At 35.6% G+C, this 22,137-nt stretch overlaps 1 protein-coding gene across 3 annotated transcripts in view; it reads right to left on the bottom strand.

The window, feature by feature from the left end:
* The window catches only part of PPP4R4 (protein phosphatase 4 regulatory subunit 4), an 82,439-nt gene that overhangs the window by 39,362 nt on the left and 20,940 nt on the right, over nucleotides 1-22,137 (bottom strand). For 2 of the 3 annotated variants that reach the window (XM_006925556.2, XM_025042152.1), the window contains exons 3-5: nucleotides 18,507-18,609; nucleotides 853-1,000; nucleotides 239-312 (exon numbers count right to left, since the gene is read on the bottom strand). In XM_006925556.2, coding sequence (XP_006925618.1) covers nucleotides 239-312; nucleotides 853-1,000; nucleotides 18,507-18,609 — 325 coding nt within the window. Of the gene's footprint in view, nucleotides 1-238; nucleotides 313-852; nucleotides 1,001-4,061; nucleotides 4,165-18,506; nucleotides 18,610-22,137 lie in introns of all 3 variants that reach the window. The other variant, XM_025042153.1, reaches the window with a different exon arrangement.

Genomic DNA, 22,137 nt, shown 5'->3' with positions numbered 1-22,137 from the left:
GAAATTATAGTAGAATGTTGAAAGTGGCTAAGAACAGAACCATGATTTTTCTTTCTACTATTTCCTGTACTACTCAAATTTTCTATAATGAATATATGTTGCCTTATGAGTGGGAAATAACTTTATTCTTTTTTAAAATGCCATTTTTATCAAAAACAAAAAGCAAAACTTCACTTACTTGTAAAGAAAGGAAGAAGGAAGGAAGGAAGAAGAAGGAAGGAAGAAAAAAGAGTATTACCTCATGCCTTAGAGTTTCTTTGGGTAATACTTCTATCACAGACAGAAGAGTTTCCAGCCATGCGTTGCTGACACCTGATTCACACAGATAAAATATGCCAAATTAAATGTCTCACTTACAATCTGACAGACACACAAAAATAAAACACAAGAAAAGTCTCACAAATTTAGTTTCGACTCAGCAATTAATAGTTCAGTAGTATTTAACGATAAAGTGGAGTAATTTTTATTACTAGTAGAAAAAGTTTCTCTATCTTAGCCAACATCTAGAAAACATTTACATCATTAAAAATAATATTAGTGGATATCTTTAACCTAAATTGTATACTTTTTTGCTGTACAATATTATAACACAAATGTAAAGTTAAAAAAAATCGAAGAAGAAAGTGTAAATCATAAGGTGAACTAATGGGTCTTCAGCTTTCAAAGATGCTGAATTTTTCAGGTTTTGTAAGATACAGCCATGGCTATTTTTAGTCAGACTAATGATCAACTCTTGGACAGCATGGCCTCATTCAGTTATACTCATCAGGCTAAAAAAAGGTTCAAAGAACATCATGGCCACATTCAAGAAACAGTAAATAAGTATATAATTAAGCACGCCAGGCCCCTGACCTGCATCCCTGTGCTCCAGATGTAACAGAATGACTTGCAGGAAGGAGTGGGCATATGTATGAATTGACACTGATTCTTCCTGCAGAATGGTCAAAAACGATACGGCGGCCGTTAACTGCATTTCCACTCCTGCAACGTGCAGGACTTCCTGTAGAATCAGAAAGAGTTTGCTATTACATAGATGAGAGACCGGAAATTATAATTTTTAAAAATCCAAGGTCATAGAAAGTAAACATAGTCATAGCCCGTAAATCACTGCATATGACTTTTAAGAATATGTACTTCTTCTTATGTCTTAATTTAAGAAAACTATGTTAATCTGCTCCTTATCACGTAAGTTATTAGACCATATAAAATTTAACTGTCTTAGGAATTTATGAAATAAAATAACATTCCATTGCTTTATTGAATGAAAGTTATAAAAGTACATAAATCTTTAAATAGAATAGTTATTTTTGATAGATTTCAACTTCCATTATGCTATTTGTATTGTACAGTGTACCATCATACCTAGAAAATAATAATGTCAAAGCTCAATTACATGTGTTTTTCATTACTTGTATTTCTGCTTCAAAATATAAACATCATGCATTTTACGACATAAAAGAAATAAACTTAAGATTGTGCAAATGAATTTCCCCCTTTCAACAACTGACAAGAACATATATTACCACAAAGTAAACTGCTTATAAAAGAAGGAATTTTTAAATATAAGAATGTTTTTTTAAATTAATTATATTCATAGCCATCTACAATCACCATTTTAAAAAATTTTAATGTATATTCAAAGTTAAAGCCTACATGAGAATATTAGATTTCGACACATCAAAAAGTAAAAAAAAACACCTTTCATACAATCCTCATCAAAGATATCACCTATACTTCTCTAGAAGAGAGGGTGTGTGTAATGTGAAGGTAACTATAAGTATTATTTGTTTAATCGATGTGGAACTTGTAGCTATAAAACAAAGCTTCATATCTGTGATCTTAAGAAAATTAATCTTTCTACATCATTTCCTAATATACATAATGTGAATTATAATACCGTCTCCTTAGAAATTTAAATCATTTAAACAGAACTTTGATGACTTCCCAACTTGTGCAAATTGAGCTTTAAATAATGACCATTGTACATCCAACTGTCTCCTCTCTACACTCGGCTCTCTGGTAGGAATCTCACCTTGTCCCCACCTGAAATGATCTCTTCCCCAAACCTACTCCTCCTCTCATTTTCGTCTCAGTAAACAGTAGCTGACAACCCTGCCCTTCTGGCTGTCAGCCCAAAAACGCTGAGGTCATCCTCAACTCCTCCTAGTGCCTCACCACCACAGTCAAGTGACCGACCCGTTCTGATCCAGAATCTGACAACTTATCACCTCCACCACTACCACCTTGATCCAAAAACCATCATTTCCAGCCTGAATTATTCCAATCACCTGTTATCTAGTCCCTGATTCCATCACTGCCCCTCTGTATGGCAGAGAGACGCTTAGGAGTCAGATCGTGTCACTTCTCTGCTCAAAAGTCTCCAATGGCTTCATATCCCGCTCAAAGAAAAACTCAGACTCCTTTCCATGGCTTACAAGATCTGTTCCCAATTCCCCCATTTCCCAGATTTCCACATGATCCTATTTTCAACTGAAAGCCACTCCCTTGCCCCAGCTCTCATCACTCCCTGTACAGACTTATTATCTCCATCATCCAACATATCAATTTATTTATGGTCTATCTCCCACATCTATAACATAGGCTTCATGATTGCAAAAATTTTTGTCTGTTTTGTTCACTACCGTATCCCCTACTCCTAGCACACAGTGGGCATTCGGTATAATGGCTGGATGACTGACTGAATCTCTTATTCTTTCACCCACACTTTCTGCTCTTGACGCTTTCTCCCTTCACGCACACTTTCCACATCTCCTAAAAGTGGCTTCAAGAGATTTTGACGTGAGTCCTATAGGTTAGGGTTTGGTAGAATCAGACACAAGGCAAAGCAAAAATGGATCATGCAGAAATGTATTCTCAATCCTCTTTCTCTCATGTCAATAAGGTGACGTTCCTGCCATCTTCTACTCCAGTATCTCTGTCACCAGGATTTAGACCATGTACCGGACTCCTAGATTCAGCATGGTGGGGGCCACTGCCAGTCATTGTGCTAGGAGATGATACGAGTCATTCTACAATAGATGAAACAGACCGAGAGCCCTCAAGTATTTTGCCGAAGGCCAGGGAGCGAGTACTTGGCAACTCTAAGACAACCCTGCCTGATGCCAGATCTAAGCAATGAATTCTTCCTCACAGGCCCTGCATTTCCAATTCATCGTTTATTAAGGCATGACCTAAACCAATCCTAAGCCTTCCTGTGGTTGGTGGGAGAGCTGGCAGTGGCTTACTGTGGCATATGTTTATGTGGGATGGTTAATTCCCAGAAAACACAGTACAGTAGCTGGTTTTTGTTTTGGTTTGTTTTAAACTTTTGTATCACATGTACAAACATTATTTTACAACTTTTTTCAAGCAATAATCAATTATGTAGCTTAAAAGTTCTTGGCTAAAAGAAAAAGAGAAGAAATAATAAAGCATAAAGCAGAAGCAGCAATTGGTCTCTGAAATAAGCCCGCCCACATGCCCCTGTTTTACTGTTTCCCAAACAAACATTGGTTCCACGCTAACAATTTTGGATTTGGAAAACGCTTTTAAAAGGTTTGATGTGGCCAGTATACATCACTTACAGGTTTCAGAAGGCACGGTTTTTATTTAGAAACAGAAAGTACTTTGAGAAGAAATATTAAAATAAATCGTGAGGGCCACAGTGCACGTTCCGGTTCACGTGAGTCTGCTGTTTTAAGTTCCAAGAGGTGTAATTCTGCCCTCTCTTAAAAAGCCATTAAAGTCCTGGGTTTTGTACGTGTGCAAACTTTATGCAAAAGAAGGACATGAGAAGCTCTCCAACGGCACATCTTCTTACTGTTACTTAGTCTTCACGCCCGCAGCAACATGGGCCCCAACTATTTTGCATTTAATTTTCGAAAAATCCTCAAGTCTTATCGGGATTTGGGTTTTTCTCTTGTTGTGCTGACTTCAACATCTGGGACTGTCCACTGTTAAGAAACCAGCACAGACTAAGAGATTTTATCACTGCTAAAAATCAATTGATTTCTAAACATATTTTTTTCTGAAACATAATACAATAAGAGATTGATACTTACCTATAAGTATTCTCCTCCACAGAGTCACACCTCCTGGACAAACATAGTGAGATCCATACTCTCTGGGTAAATAAGTATGCATCCTCATGGACCTTGGAAGACACTGAAAAGTAAATTCCTCTATTGCTTAAGTGCATGCCTTCATGCCAGTTACCCTTCCTCTTACACACTACTGTACGCTGGCATTCCAACTTGAATCCCTCCAAAATGAAATGAGACATTTGATAAATGAGTTAATGGTATATTTCCACATTTAGAAAACGATTCCCATTCAAGGAAGGAAAATGTACTAGACACTTCTGCGTTTAAAATCATTCTTCAGTTAGCAACAATGGTGTAAGAAAGCATTTTGCAAAACAGTGTAATACAGGCCTTGCAGAGAGGGAAACTGTTGCATCTCGGATAAACTCACATTATATGTATCAAGAAGAGATTTCTCTTTACAATACACAACATAGAGAAATAGTAAATAAATCATTGGCTTATTCCAAAAGAGCAAATACTTTGAATTCACACATTTGGAAAGTAAACTTACTGAATAAAACTGGTAAACACATTTACCATAACTGGTGCTAGTTACAGGTAACAGAGCCCTAAAATTTCAAAGTATCTTTATACACTTTTTTTAGAGATAACATTACTGATTATTTTGAAGTTAAATAACGGGGATTTAAATATTAAAATATTGAAGTTCTAGGACATAAAATATCTGGGGTTTTGAGGATCATACATGTGACATTTTTAGTAACTAACAATAACAGTGAATAGCTCTTTTCACTAAAAATTATATTTATAAAAGACTTCAAACTTGAGTTAATTTTGAGTAATTGGAACATGCCAGCTCTAAGATGCCTTTAACAGAGAACTACGATCCCTCATTCTTTTCCCCATCACTGACTGCCACGTTCCCCAATCAAATAAAGGGAGTTGAGAGCACCGAAAATCAAACTGAGAGAGAAAAAAAGAGAATACAATGGAGACAGTAAACAGGAACAAAAGGGATGCGCTTTGCCCTTCTTGTATTTCAGTGATTAGCAAGGTTCATGAGGAGGTACACATAAAAACATCCCAAAGGTCTCTTTCCATGAAGAAAGTGGCAGTGACTATCACATGACCCCCGGAAGTGTGCAGTGAAGCACCCTCGCGTGCAAAATCATGGCAACGCCAAAGCAAATAAACACATTTCGAGACAATGGTTTTCAAACCGACCTTCTAGCTGGACTACTCTGCCGAGTCGTTTTTACATATAATAAATTAGAATCATGTAATTTCATGATTTAGGCTTAAAATGTAAATAAAAAGCGATTTAAAATGTTATAAAGAAAAGATGTGGTTATCAAAAAAAATATCGACTTACTTGATACAAGAGCTATAAGTAACCGTTTCAAATGATCCATTGTAGCCATATTTATTTAAATACTTTTTTGAAAAAATTATAAACTGCTTTCGGAAGTGAAAAGCAGCATTGGAGAGTATGGCAAATTTCTATAAACAAGTAGAAATAGGGCTTTATTTCGACTCAGACACAATGCTTTCCTCTTCTATCCTAAGCTTTTCTAAAATGGCCCAATGAAAATCTAAGTCTGATACTTTTAATTTCATTTACAGCTATTTATTAAGTAACAGCATCATACTAAGTGTTCTGGGAAATCAAAGAAAAGCCAAATACACTTTTTCCTACCTTTGAGGGGCTCCTGTTGTTTACGTGCCTTTAAACATTCCACAAATATTTCTTTAGTTACATTCAAGGCACTGTGCTAAGTGCCGGAGACTTAGCAATGCTCCTGTTAATACTGTAATTAAAACTGTGATAAGAGCTGAGGATGAGAAGTACAAGCTGGCATAAGAAATCTAATGGGTGACCTGCTCTTCTGAGGAGAGGTGGGTCACCGACATGTGAAGAGAAAGAAATAACTAGACAAAAGCTGGAATAAAGAGAGGCAGGAAAGCAAGAAGAGTAAGAAACAGAGAATTCCCAGGACAGAGAAGTAAGAAGGAGCACGGTGGAATCAGGAAGCGAAAGGAGGTCAGCGTGCCTGGAGCACGGTGAGAGGAGGGGCTGAGGCTAGTGAAACAGACAGAGCCCCAATTATGTAGGGCCTGAGATGCATTAAGCAGGAGAATATTGAAATTGTAGTCTTAAATGCTTCGAAATATCATACTGATTATAAAGATGAAAATGAATCAGAAAGGAGTGAGGTAGGATGGGGTGGGTGGGAGGGAGGTAGTGGGTGAGGATCGCTTGGGAAGCTGTTAAACATATCCGAGCAAACCCTCATAGTAGCTTAGACTAGGGTGGTTGGAGGTAGTGTGGTTGGATTATATAAGCGAATAATGAAAGAACAGATGGTACCAAGGATGATTCCCAAAATCCTGGCTTGAAAACCATATGGGTAACCCATTAGGAAAGGGGACACTGGAGGAAGCCCAGGTGTCAAGGGGAAATGGCAGAAGCTCAATTTTGGACTCGTTAACTTTGTGATGCCTTTGAGATATCCAATAGCGATTACAAACATGGAACTGTATTTACAGATCTGATACTCTGAAAAGGTCTGCCATAAATAAGAGAATTAACATAGACTCGACAGAATTTATGGAGATGATATTTAAAGGTTTGGGCATGGGTGAGATTGCCCACAGAGAAAGCAAAGACCGATAGTGGAGATCTGCTGCTATAAACATAATTTCACCCCAACAAAATAAGGGTGCTGAAAAACTCAAAGTTTCAACATAGAGATTCATCACGAGTGTTTAGGCAGAATATTTAAGGTCTGAACTACTCTTAACACATCATTAGAAAACAATCGATCAGTCCATGTGAGGTAAGGGTGATGACAGGGTGTGCTGAAGAGGGTGTACGCAGGTGTACACACGGAAACATTTTGGGTTAATATTGTTCTGATGTTAAATCAAGAAGGAAAAAAATAAAAAGGAAAGGAGACTTCCTCTTTCTGTAATGGCAGATTAGGTCATTCTAATCAGCTCTCCCGATGAGGATAATTTAAAAAGCTGGAAAAAATATTAAAAATCATCTGCATAAAGACATATGAAAACAAGGTTATCTATCCGAAAATAAAAAATTATCCATCCTAGATTACCCATGACTAGAAAAATTACCCATTCAAAATCTAATAGACAACAGAATTACAAAAAGATGAGCATGTAATTTGGAGCCTGTTTTTTCCCCTGGAGCCATTTGTTGATTCTAGAAAAGGCTCCTGAGAGGCCCAGAGCTTGAGAGACTTTTCTGACAGCCTTGCAGAGGCCCTGGGAAGCCCCCTGGGATACGATAAGTGTAATCCTGAAGCCGACTGACCTTTGCAGGGAGAGTGGCCTTGCTTCAAATCATCCAATACCTAAAACTGGATCGAGACTTATTGCTAGTGCAGTTAAATGACTGGCAGAAGAAAATATATTCCTTTCTAGAGAAGATATCACCCTGGGCCTCAAACTATTTCTATAAATAACTTATCGAATCCAAGATCGAACCCACAATCACAAACATCCAGGCACGTGAAGAAATAAGATAACGTGAATAAGAACCAAAAGAAGCGACAGAAAACAGAAGTGCACCAAAAGGTGCTCCAGGTGTTGGTGTTATCCGATACGTGCCCATTTCAAGAGAATAAAAGACACAATTGAAAATTTCGACAGAAAACTCTAAGATATAAAAAAAAGGATGTGGCAGATTTTTAAAAGAGCTAAACAGAAATTCTAGACTAGAAAAAGATAATAATCGAAATCAATAACCGGAAAGAATCACAAAGAGAAAAAGATAGAAAAGACAGAGATACTATGAAAAGGCCTAACATACGTGAAATTGGAGTCCTAGAAGGGGACCAGAGAGAAGACTAGGCAGAAGCAAATTTGAAAAATGTCTGAAAAGGTAACGGTCATTTTTTTAGTACAGATATTCTAATGGGTCTATATAGATTTATTTGCATTTATCTAACAACTAAACATGCTGAACATCTTTTCTTACGCTTACTGGTGATTCACAAATTGTGTTTGGTGAAATATCCAAATTTTTGCCAGTTTTTAAAAATCGGGTGGTCTTATTTTTATTACTTTTTTTCAATTACAGTTGACATTCAATATTATATTATGAAAATAATACAACACAGCAGTTAAATATTTATACAACTTAGGAGATGATGCACCCTGCCCCCCAGGTTAAGGGTAGTACCACCTGACACTACAGAGTTATTACAATATTATTGACTATATTTCCTATGCTGTACTTTACATCTGTCTTCTTATTGATTTTTGAGAGCTCTTTATATATTCTGAATACATTTCTTTTAGCAAATATATTATTTATAAATATTTCCTCTCCTTCTGTGACTTGTCTTTTAATTCTCATGACAGTGTCTTCTGAAGAGTAGAAGCTTTAAATTACGTGAAGTCAAATGTATTAAATTTTCCTCCATGGATCATGCTTTTAGTGTCATATGTAAGAAAACTTTCCCTAACCCAAGGTCATGAAGATTTTCTCTCATGTTTTCTTCTGGAAGTTTCAACAACTTTCATTTTTCACATTAAGGCTTATGACCTATTTTGAGTTCATTTTTCTATACGGTACAAGGCATGGACTTTTTTTTCTCAACTGACCCAGCACTGTTTGGTGAAAAGACTATCTTCTCTACACTGACACACCTTTGCACCTGTGTTGGAATCAATTAGCAATGTGTATGTGTATTTATTTTTTTCCTCTATATATGTCCCATTGATCAGTCTTTATACCAATATCACATAGTCTTAATTGCTGTAGCTGGATAGTATGTCTCAAAATTAAGTAGTAAAAGTCCTCCAACTTTCTCTTTTTCCAAGTTATTGTAGCTATTCTGGATCTTTGTATTATAATATGAACTTTAGACATAGCTTGTCATTTCCTACCAAACAAATACTTAACCTACTAGAATTACGATCATTTTACATTAAATAGATAGATTGATACAGAATAACTGATAACAATATTGAGTCTTCTGATCCATGAACATGGTATATCTTTCCACTGGCTTAGTTCTCATATTATTTCTCTCAACAATGTTCCATAGTTTTCAGTATACAGATCTTATATATCATTTATCAGATTGACCCTAAGTATTACATATTTAATGCTATTGTGATAGTGTAAGAAAAACTTCAGTTTCCAATTGTTTGTGGTTAGTGTATAGAAATACATTTGAGTTGTATATTGATCTTGTGTCCTGCAACCATTCTATATTCACTTAGTAGTTCCAGTATTATTCTTTTGTAGATTCTCTGAACAAAACCCGGATTTTTTTCCCTTCTCTGCAATGTGCATATCTTTCATTTCTTTTCGTTGCCTTACTGCCTAACTAGAACGTCCAGTAGTGCTAAACAAAATGTTAAGAGCAGACACGGTAAGAGCAGACACTCTTGGCTTGTTCTTGATCTTGAGGGAAAGCATTCAGTCTTTTACCTGTAAATATGATGTTACCTGTAGGTTTTTGAGAGAAAGCTCCTGTCTATCCCTGGTTTGCTGACGTTTTTCCTAAATCTACTGAGATAACCAGATGGTGGTTTGTTTGTTTTTCACTTTGTTGATATGACTTATATTGATTCATTTTTGAATTTTGAACCAACCCCAAATCCCAAGATAAACTCCAATTGGTCATGATATAGTATCCTTTTTATATACTACTGAATTTTATTTGCTGTTTTTCAGAAGATATTTGCATTGAAGCTCATGAGGGATATGCATCTAGTTTTCGTTTGATTGTTTTGTTTGTTTTTGGTAATGTTTGTGTCTCATTTGGGTATCAGGGTAATGTTGGCCTCATAGAATAACTTGTGACGTTCTTACTTCCTCCTCTATTTTCTGGAAGGATTTGTGTAGAATTATTATTTTGTTTACATTTACCCTAATTTTTATCATTTCTTCATTTCTTCACATAAATCCAATATCCATCTGATATCACACTATTTCTGCCTAAAGAACTTCCCTTACCATTTCTTACAGTATAAGTCTGGTACAAAAAAAAAAAAAAAATCTTTTCAATTTCTGTTTATCTAAAAAAAATAAAGTCTTCAGCCTTTTCCTTGAAAGATATATATTCACTGGATATAGATCTCTTATTGATTCTTTTTGTTTGTTTGTTTGTTTGTTTGTTTTGCTTTTAGTACTTCTAATATGACATCCCACTGTCCTCTGGTCTGCACAGTTTCTGACCAGAAGTCTGCTTTATTCTCACCTTTGTTACTCTGTATGTAATCTTTCTTTTACTCCCGGTTGCTACCAAGATTGCCTCGTATTTTTTTTTTTATTTTAAGCAGTTTGATTATGATGTACCCAGGGGTGTGGTGGGGGGTGCTGAGTATGTGTCTTTATCCTGCTTGGGGTCCTCTGAGCTTCTTGTATCTTTGGTTTATTGCCATTCATTAATTTCAGAAAAGTCTTGGCCATTATTTCCTCAAATAGTTCTTCTCCCCTGTTTTCTCATTCTGAGACTCCAACTGCACTTACATGAGATCACTTTACACTGTCTCAAAGCCATTTGGCTACACTCTTCTATTTTTTTTACTCTGTTATCTTTGTGTTTCAGTTTAGATAATTGCTACCTTCATATACATAGATTCTTTCCCCAGCTGTGCCCAAACTGTGGCTAAGCCCAATGAAAGAATACTTCACCTCTGATATCATTTTTATTTCTAGTATTTTCATTTGAGTTTGACAGTTTCCATCTCTCTGCTGAAACTCCCTATATGTCCGTGCATGTCGCTCTGAGGAAGTGGGCAGTGATGTGTTCCTGCCCGCAGCAGCAGCCAAGATCACCACACCAGCATCGGCAAGGGGGACCCTCTCCAGTCTCTTGCCCTGGCCCCCAAGGCAAGGAGGCCTGTGGGAAAGGGCTTGCAAGTGACCACAAAGTTCCCTTGTGTCTGGAGCTCCAAGTTATTCTAAACTGATATGCTAGCCCCCAGTAACCTTTTAAAAACCTGTAACAATTTTAGCTGATTTTTTTCCTAACAAACTTACGTGGTGGCCACTTCCTCCTCCTATACTCTATCAAAAGTCAGTGTCCCTGTGTCCCCTCTTTCCTCAGAGGAGCTGTTGCTCTTTTGAATTCAGTTTACTTGGTTGCCTGGTAACCACCTCTGATAAACTCAAGAAAAGTTATATGGATTTTGTGAATAACCCACTATTGTTAAAATAGGAGTGATGTTTTCTTGCTCATTCCTGCATCCTAAGTAGAAGTGGAACTGGCTGCTTTGTTTTTGGGCCCCGAGTATTCCTTACTCTCTTATAAGCTTAACTGTGCATTTAAAAGAAGACTCTTTATTGTACTTTATCTAGAGTTTCTACATATTTTGATTTGATAAATTTTTCTAGGATATTTAGTTCACCACACTTCAGGAGTTTAGGTAATCCATAAAGTTTTAAAGCAAACATTATAGACCTTTATTACAGTGGAGTATGTAAATACCTTATTTGTTTTATAATTTTGCAAGGATTGTAAACAAAAATATCTATAAATGATCCTTTGTAGCACTCAAATGCCTAAAGTCAGAAACAATATTCAAGTAGTAACAGTGGTCCCATTTTCACAGAGATAAAAGATTTTGGAATTAAGAATTTCAAAAGTTCCAGTTCATTTTTATCGCAAGCAGGTTAAAAATAAATGATCCAATGACTAAGAAACATATGTGAAAACACTGGTCTCCACTAGAATTTACTGAAAGACAATATTTTTAGGTCTATTAGGAATATCAACAAATATAACATTTTATATATGCCCAGAAAAACTATACTCCATAAATGTTTCTATTGAATCTAATGTAAAATAATTAAGGGTGTTAATCTATTTTGTCCTTAAACACAAATAGATATACATAAAAAAGAAAAAAACATAACACAGACATTATTTTCAAAAAGCATTGTGGTCAGTGTACTTTTTTAAAAGCTGTAAACCACATTAGAAAGAGTAATTTGTATCATCCATTCATGCTCTCTAATCCCTTTGGTTAGTACTTTTTCTTTTCTTAGTAAACTAGAAAAATACAGTTACATAACTTTATGCTGCTTAGCCCATAAATCCTCCTAGAAAGGTCAATTCTGACCCTGATGATTATTTTCCATCAACTTATATCATAGGGACTATTTCACTTCCTTCCTCACCCTCCTTCACATCGTGTCCCCAAATGCTCAAGTTTGTCAAGAGAGCACTATTGTCCATTGTGGGCTTTGTATGACCTGTAGGGCGTCTGGAGCATTATGTATAAACGTGTTTCTTTCACAAAATGCTTTTGCTTTTTTCATGACTTCTAACTTATCTCAGAAAACATCGCCTACAGTGAAGAAGACAGGTACTTTTATTTCTGAGCTGCAAACAAAAGGAAAAAGCAATTTGTATCATCTGCTTATGCTATTTAATTCCTTTAGTTAAGATCATTTCTTTTTTTCTTGGTGAACTCTAGGAAGAAATCATATATAACTTCATACTTCCTAGAAACCTCCCAACAAAATTATTCATAGTTGACAACTGAATTTTTTAGGTTTAGATTTCCTCAACTCTAAAATGAAAATAAATACATCAAATGGAATTGTTATAAGAAGTTTAAAAAGATATGTCTAAAGCATTAAGCACAGTCCTGGCCAACAGTAATTGTTTATCGCGTTATTCTTGTTTATCCACGTATCTATGCCACTTGAAATAGACTTAAAGAGTAAGTAAAATTAAGCTTTTTATTCACAAATATCTTTATTTACACCGTAAATTTTTCTAGAAATATTTGAAATTAAGATTTTTTTTTTAAAAAGCTACCTATATTCAGTAGATATGAAATACTCTAATGAAAAAATCACATTGGGAGAAACATATTTTTCTATTATTTCCATAAATGAAAATAAAGTAATACAAAATTAATAAAAGTAGAACTAATGAATCTTTTCGGAATCAGATTGGTAGACTGCATCTACTGAGTGCAAATGATCAAATTGCATATTGATTAATTACATCTTTTATCCTTTCCCTATTGTGTATCTTTCTCCCGCTCCCCCCAAAAAAGGTTTCTCTAGGAAAATAAATCAGCATTATATCACTCCACTGATACCCTTTTTTTACTTCTCATCCAAGAATGACATCAGTGGATGAGGCTAATGTGTCATTGGCCTTTCAGGTGTACAGTTACTTTCTCAGAATATTAAGTTTAATCAGTGTTCATTTAAAAATTATTTTTGAGTGCCTATAACTTGCCACGCACTGTTCTAGGTTCTGGGGATATAGTGATAAACCAGAATGACAAAGATTCTGCCCTTATGGAGACAAGGGAAAGAATGGCAGGTGATGAGAAAGCTAAATAGGGTCACTTAAGGACACAGCAAGGAGTCTTCGTTTATCTGAAATGGGAAGTTACTTGTCTTAGTTTCCTGTGGCTGCAAGAAATAAATTACAACAAACTGAGTGGATGAAAACAACAGAAATTTATTCTCTCAAGTTCTAGAGGCCATAAATCCTAAATCAGTATCACTCAGCCAAAATCAAAGTGTTGGCAAGGTCACACCCACTCCAGACACGCTAGGATAGGATCTGTCCTTTGCTTCTTCTGGTTTATAGTAGTTGCTGGCTTCCTTGGCTTGTGGCTGCATCGCTCCAATCTCTGTCTTCATCTTTGCGTGGCCTTCTCCTCTGTGTCTGCATCAAATTTACCTCTGCTCTTCTCTTATAAGATACGTGGCATGTAGGGCCTAACCAACTAACCCAGGATAATCTCCTCATCTCAAGATCCTTAACCACATCTGCAAAAACACTTTTTGCAAATAAGGTAACATTTATAGGTTCCAGGGATTAGGGCTTGATATCTTGGGGAGGCCATAATTCTGCCTACCACAACACTTAAGAAATTTTCATGAAGAAAAAGATATGACAGATATTTTTATAAGATCTCTCTAAAGAACAAAAATGGTAACTATGTGAGATGACGGGAGTATTAACGTGATCGTGGCAATCACTTCCCAAGGTACACAAACATGGAAGCATTGTGCTGTGCACTTTAAATACATACAGTTTTGTTTGTCCAAAAAAAAATCTGTAGATTGTTCTCATATAAATAAATGAAAGATCACTCTGGCAGAGAGGGCTCTAGGGGGCAAAGTAGAAGCAATAGGTCCAGTGAGGAGACTGCTGTAGGACCCAGACGAGAGATGACTAGGCTTGAGAAGTAAAGTTATACATTATAAATCTGTTACAATCATGATCGGCTAATAAAGAGATTTATAGCAGTAAAAAGGGAGGACTTGGGAGTCAGATTTCCTGTTCAAACTAATCATACCACTTGCTAGCTTTGTGACTTGGGGCAAGTTACTCAATCAAGCTGCTTCTTCCTCTATCAAGTGACCCTTATAGAACTGCCATGAGCATTGGAATAGATGAAAAATTCATAATACGTTTGACAGACTACAGTGCCTGACAAATAGTAAGACCTCAATGATTGTTGCTACAGTTATTTTTATCTGTTTCTGACATTGCACATTACCTATTATATAATTTTATGCCATATATTTTGGTTTCTAAAATAAATGAAAAAACAATTAACAGGATTCAATAACTCAACAGGTAGAGACAATTTTTGCACTTCGTTACAAAGGAGTGACCAATATTACATGGTGTAATTATATCATTACCATCTTAAATTTTATAAAGAACCACCTCAGTATTCTAGAAATGTGTCTTGACAATCAAATTCTTTCATTTCTAGATAACTACAAGTTCAAGTCAAATATTGAAATCTAACATGTAAGATTTCAATTTAGTTCACTGTAGAAAAGAATTCAAACTTAATAAAAACAGAAAACGTTTATTTCTTTTTCAAAAGATACCCTAGGATTAAATCATATAACATGATTATATTACGATAACTATATTTAAAAATGTCTCCATATCTAGGGAATTTAAATTGAATTTACTTTCTGAATTCTTATTTAAATTTAATTTTGAGATTATTTATCTAACTGCATTATCATTCATTGTCCATGACAGATAAAATTTAGAAAGTAAATTATAGAAATACTATGTATGGATTAGCCCAGTTCTAATTCTGACTCTGTTTCTACCATTTTATTTTTAATTTTAAATCCCTTCATCTCTAAAACAGTGAAAATAACAACCAATTTTAAAAACCATTTTTCAGTAAATATATTATTGTAAGGATGAAACACAAATGTAACAAAACAAAAAATTAAAATAAAAATATCACTGGTGAGCTTTTATAATGCCTAAAGCCAGAAAAATCGCTATCATCACTTTATATGAAGTTCTTTAAGGTAAAGATAAGGTAAAGGGTGAGTTCTAAAAGCTGCTTATATTACTATTATAAATGTGGTAAGAAGCTTGGGAATAGTTAGCTTCTTACATAAATACTTACTGTTCATATCTTTAAATTCTCTAAAAGTAAATCACTCATAGGATGATTAGTAATTGTTAAGTACTCAAACTATTTTTCCCTATGGATTTAATAAACGTTATCAACCAAGATACCTAAAACCAGCAGAACCATCTGGATGCTCAAGCCAGAAATCTGGAAATCAGCTCTCACTCCCCGCATCCCATTCTTTATGAAGTTCTGTTCATTCTACCTTGATAAATGTATCTCAGATACATCCACTACTCTCTACTGTCTGAATCAGCTGTTCTGATCCAAGCCACCCTCAAATATCATGAGGACTAGTGCTATAGCATCCTGATTCTCTCACTCTTATCCACTCTACACATAATTATCAAAAGTCACTGTAAATGTAAAGGGGATAAGTCAGTGCTGTGCTTAAATCCTTCAGTAGTTTTTGACCCTCGTAAGAAAAAACAACTCTCGCGTGCTCTCTGTTGCTGATCACAACGCTCACGTCTCTTTAAGTGACATCCTACCCTGACCCACTGGATTCCAACTATACCTGCCTCATTCAATTCCACCAAGCTCTTTCGTCTTAGGGACTCTCTCTTGCTCTCTGCCTGGACCACTCATTCCCGACTACACATGTCTGCTTCCTCCTACCCCTTAAGTTTCCAGCTCCTCCAGGAGGCTTTCCTTGCCCTCCCAATGCACAGTAGGTACCCCCTGTCACTACCCTGTTCTTGTCACTCACTTGTTTTATGTCTCTTTCCCCACTCTGGACTGTCACCTCCTTGAGGGCAAGTTCTCAGTTTTGTTCACCTCTTATTTTCTCAGTGCTTACAACAGTGCCTGGTGCACGGGAGGTACTGAGTAAATATTTATGAGTGAATGAGAATGCCATTATTACTAAATGCTCACTTATATTACAGGATTGCTTTTTTATAAAATTAAAAATTATGGCCATGGCAAAAGTAAATAAAGTGGCTATGTGTGATTTATATTATGGTTTTATCACTTGAAAGTAACCATTCACAGAAGCAAGGCAGATTTGAAGAAGATGCTAACTATGCATACCAATAAATCTTAATATACAAATACCATGATTTAAAATGATCTGTACATAAACACAGGTTGTATAATTTGACATGGGGTTGCTTAAATGTTTAGTTGCCTATATTTTATAATAAACCCTCTATAAAAGTAATTATTATTGCCCCCATTAAATCTTTTCTAGCATTTACTTCTTCAGCATTTTTATATAAAGTCAGAATCACACATGGAAGTACTCTCCTGTACTTGTTCTTTAATTTTTCTCCCTCGTCTCTAGGCCTTCCAGACGTAGAATCTAATCTGGGACTGTCTGCTACCCTTTCTGTATCTTTTTTTGTACAGGGCAAGATAAATGAGAGTCCTAAGTAAATGGCTGCTTGTTGATTAACTCAAGAAATGAATGAAATCATTCAGCAATAAGTAAAGGTTTTCTTAGTACATATTCATTATTATAATTTTCTTTATCCATTTATTCAGTTAATCTTCTATATTATGGATTAATTTTTGTTACTTTAAAAGCTCCTTAAAATCATATCTTTAACTCAGTTATATAGTTTCAGCAAATACATTTGATTCTTTGTATAAATATACTCTACATATGAGTATATAATATTCTTTACAGAATCCCATGAAATTAAGATTGTGGGGAACTTATTATTTAATTGATTTTATTGTAACTTCATTAGCATAGGCTTTTTTCAAAATAACTTAGAGATCTCTAAAGGTCACTACTCTATATCCTTCAACTTTTATTTTTACTTTATGAAGCTTTAGACATTCAGTATGCCGTGGGCCAGATTTAGCCTGCTCGACACAGTGTATAGCATGTTCAGGATTTTTAGCTTTAAATTTAATTTGCTTATGTACGATAACTCTTCAGTCAAGAGGACCTAGCCACCTGTTCCTGTCTACCATTGTTTAACTGGCACTTCCAGGTGTCATGCTAACAAGCATAGGTCAGTTACTGTCACTGGAGTTGAATGTAAAAGGGACTGCGTAGACTCAATTCCATTGAAATTATGACATGAATCTGGGAAAAATAGGTAGGAAAAAGCTTGATTCACTTTTGAATCATATGCAATGCTAAAATAAACATCTCTATTCATCATTTTAACTAGTAAAAAAAAAGTCACATTGCTTGCATAGAAACGTGAGCATCTTGTAAAAATAACATGGAACACCACTGATCTAAATCACGGTAACTGTAACCAACCATGCTATATGTGCCTAAAAATAAAACCCAAGGACACACTAATAATTACAGTATTTAAATATGTATAAACAAATTTTAAAAAATATTAAAAAGTTATAACCAGAGAGCCAAAGCGAAGTATATAAAACTCACTATTAGCAAACACAATCCCCATTAATATGTAACCTCCCTGTTCCCATTTGTCCATTCAAGTTCTTACAAAGAAAAACACTTTGCACATATGTACAAATAATAAATGTTGTGTCTTAAATATTTAATATCATATGTTATCAATAAGTATTAAATAGAGGAAAGGATGTTATAGTAGACCAAATATTTTTGTGCATAGCAGGAAAAACTAATTCTGAAGAATTTAGGAAGCAATAATATGAATATAAAACTAAAATTCTGATGGCCACAATTCAATTTTTATTTAATGATTCTGTAGAAGTCACCACTGGGTCATCATTAGTAGTTATCAGTTAAATTATACTATCGATGTTATAGAATACTATTAATATAGATTTAAGTCAACAGAATACCAAATAAGATAGCTATGAATGTGAGATTAAAATCTTTTTTGAACTACTGAAAGCTAACTTTGTTAAAATGTCTCTACTCAGAAAATGACTAAAGAAATCTTTACAACTTAAGATCTGGATTTCTCCATTTGCATCAGCTAATTTCCCTTTTTCCATCATAATTCAAAATGTGTATCATAATACTTCCTCCACTCAATGATTAAGTACAAAAGATCAGCCATCAAAAGCTCTGAAATTTTCTCCTGACAATGACAACATGCTACTGGGGGGAAAAAAGGTAAATTTAAATCTTATTTCGCACCAACTTACTCTAACTTTTGGCAAGACTCTCCGAAGTGTCTCTGCAGGATTCTGTCGCATCAAAAATGGAAGATTTGCAATCACACTTGTTCCCTGGATATCTTGACCAGCACTTACAAAGAAAACACAAATTTAAAATTTGTCATTATAAGTTGTATTCTGGTTTATGATTATAAAAAGTAGGGACTGATTTGAATACTGACTGCTTTTAATGATAAACACTCAGACTTTGACAAAGTTTTGAACTTTAAACATATCACTTAGCTATAAAAATCAAACCAGAACTGAAATTTCTTTAACTAAATCTTACAACAAATACATGAAGACATTAATTATGTTTACGCTAAAAGAGGATTCTCTACATATATATCTTAGGTCTAAAAGTCTTAAGACTATTATTACTTACTTTAAAATTCTAACTCATTTTTTCCGTAACCTGCCAATTTGCCGTACTTTACAAGAAAATATGAATGGTAAAATTTCATTATATTAAAATATTAATAATCATAACGGCAGCAGGGGCAGCAACAAAATCAACTACAGGAGAATCATACGACTCGCTTCTGATGCATGAAATTACCTGTCACACTAGACCGACTATGAATTGCCAGAAACACCTTAAACATACATTAATAGAGTACCTTTTTGACATAATGTTCATTAGGTCACCAAAACTTCAGCAAAAGTAATCTCAGTGATACTCTAGTGGTTTAAATCCCTTAGAAAAGGTGTTCAGATTCTTCCGAAAATCCATTTCCATGCAAAAAAGTCTTTGTTTTTAAAACATAAGCTAAGCCACATACATTGTGTAAATACTTGAAACTATATAGAGAAAGATGATGATAGTGAATGTGGTACCCTCTCAGAGGAAAATTCTATCTATGCTTAACTGATACCAATTTAAATGTTAATTACTGATGCCATAATATTTATTTATCTTAATTAAAATTATTTTTACTTAGCTCTTCAAATGGAACTATTTGTCATTATATTTAAGACCTTAACATGGTTTCAAAAGTTTAAGTATTATATTTATTTGCTTCAGAGTCTTATAAGTTCTGTTACTAAGAAGCATATTCTGATTCTAAATGAAGATGCCTGCTGTGAAGAAAGGCTTTTTCTCTGCAGTACAGTAGCCTGTGAAATACAGGTCAACACAATCATCCACTATACTCACCACTCTCTACGTGAATAACTTTAAAAGACAAAATCAAGAAGAAAAGGAGAAAGGACTGAAATAAGGGACCCATGCCAAGAGGGGGAGATCAAAAAAGGGAAATTAAAGTTGCATATAAAAATACTACTTGTAGTGGGTTGAATAGTGGCCCATCATAAAATATATCTACAACCTAATCCTGCTGCTCAGAAGGGGAAGCCAGTGGCTCTCGGCCGGGAGTGCTCCCCACCCCCCACGCCCCCCAACCAGAATAATGTCAGACAGAAGCCATTGTTGAGTATCGCAGCTTGGGATATGCTACTGTAATCTAGTAGGCAGACTCGAGGGATGCTGCTAAAAATCCTACAATGCATGGTGCAGCTGCCCACAAAAAACACATATCAATGATTCGACAAGAAAATGTCTAAGAAATCATGGTGTAGACAAAGTAACTATTAGTTGAACCACATGACATTGCGAGCACTAGACAATTATTGACCTACAACAATGGAAATTCCATATTTCCAACCTATACATTAAGCTTAGTAGAAATATATTGTCAGAGATTTCAAGAAAATGTACACAGGTTGTTAAGCACATAATGCTAGAGTGGTTCTCAGCCTTTATCATGCACCAAAATCGCCCTGGAGCACTTGTTAGAGACGGGCCCCAGCTACAGGATCTTGGGCCAGCAGATCTTGGCGAGGCCCGAGAACTTGATTTCTAACAAGCTCCCAGGTGGTGCTGATGCTGCCAGTCTGTAGACAATACTCTGAGAGCCACCATGATAGAGGAAGAGCTCAGAAAATAAAAGGAGGGGACATTGCAGAGTCTCCACGTTTTTTAGGCCACATGAGTGAAACGAGCCAAGTGTATAGTAGCAGTTTGCCCAAAGGAAGCAGAAGGTCCATCTGACACCAACTGCATAAATATCCGCTTCTGCTAGTCCTGGCAACACGGCTCCTCTTGGTAATTACGATGGCAAAGTGATGTGGCAAAGGGCCGTGAGCAGAGGTGGAATTACGCGTAGTCTCCTTAAACGCACATTGGAGGAAAAGCGAGAGGAGCGCCTGGCAAAGGTCGCGCACCAGGCAAGAGAGACATGGAGGAGAGCAGACACAGCCGACAGTAGAGCAGGGGCCTGAGCTTCCCGCCTGGGAACCTCTTGGGTGCTGTGCACCCGGCTCTTATCTCCTGCTGACTTTGGTCGCAGTCAATATACGTAAACCAAATACGTGTGAATCTGTGCTACCTACCACTGAATGGAAGGAACCCCAAAATAATCAGCGTAGGTTTAAGTCAACAGTATAAAATTCACTTTATTGCTATTCGATAGGGTATGTGTAATTTTAAAATAAATGTTTAATTAACGTTATATACACGTGTATACATATATTTTTTGATAAAGTAAGCTTCCTAGAATTCAAAGCCTACAACTTTCAACTGGAAGGCACAAGGAACAATCACCCTGTCTACAACAGGAGCTGTTCCTTTTTGCCCCAATTACGCTATTCTTTGGGACATGTTCCTTTTCTAGGATACTCACTCAGAAACAAGAAGGACACAACACCACTCAGCAAACCATTCCTCTAAAACTGAAAAGAACTGGGTTAATCATCTAATCAGTGCACTAGTGGCTAAAAAGGAAAGAGGAAGAAAAAAAAAGACTAGTCAAATAAATGAATTTAGGACAGCTATCTTTTAAATTCTAAATTAATGTTGCTAATTATTTTATTCCCATTGGGAGATGCGCCTATTTTAAAGAGCCATTTATAGTAATATCTTAAACCAATGAAAAACAAGTCAATCCACTCAAACATTTTTTGTGATAATAAAGTTTGGCAGCTTGTCACTGTCGTGGGTAACTTCATCCTTCAGGTAAACAACGAATAGCTAGTGTTTGACCACCTCTAATTCAATTATATTTTACTCAAATTTTACATTCCCCAATATTTGGCACAGTATCTAGCACACGGTAAGGACTCTATAAATATTTGTTGATTTAAATTGAATTTGTCTCCACATCAGCAACCGTTGTCAAAGGCTGGATGATGTCATTGTGTGGAAACGCTCCATCTCTAGAATCTCAAACTCTGTGATCTCACCTGCTGCCCATAAACCCTTATCTTTCTATTTTTCTATTGTTAAATCCATTTTTACCCTCATCGCAATTCTAATCCCTCAATCATTTCTTATTCTCCAATTTCTAACATCCCTCACTTTCTTCCTTGCCAGCCTGAACCTCCCAATTACTTCAGGTAAGGTCCTACCAATGACCTCACTTCTTCAATCATCCTCCTCCTAATAATAATAAAAATAGTATCTAATATACTATATGCTAGGCATTATGCTAATTAGAACCTTACTTGCAGTCATCTTATTTAATTCTCACAACACTCTTATGAGGTAGATTAAATACTATTATTAGCTCCATTTTAAAGATAAGGAAATCAGGGCTTAGAAAGATGAAGATACTTGCCCCAA

This window comes from Pteropus alecto, unplaced genomic scaffold, assembly GCF_000325575.1.
Source record: "Pteropus alecto unplaced genomic scaffold, ASM32557v1 scaffold8, whole genome shotgun sequence".
Classification (NCBI taxonomy): Eukaryota; Metazoa; Chordata; class Mammalia; order Chiroptera; family Pteropodidae; genus Pteropus; species Pteropus alecto.
This window is presented reverse-complemented; position numbering and strand designations above follow the sequence as displayed.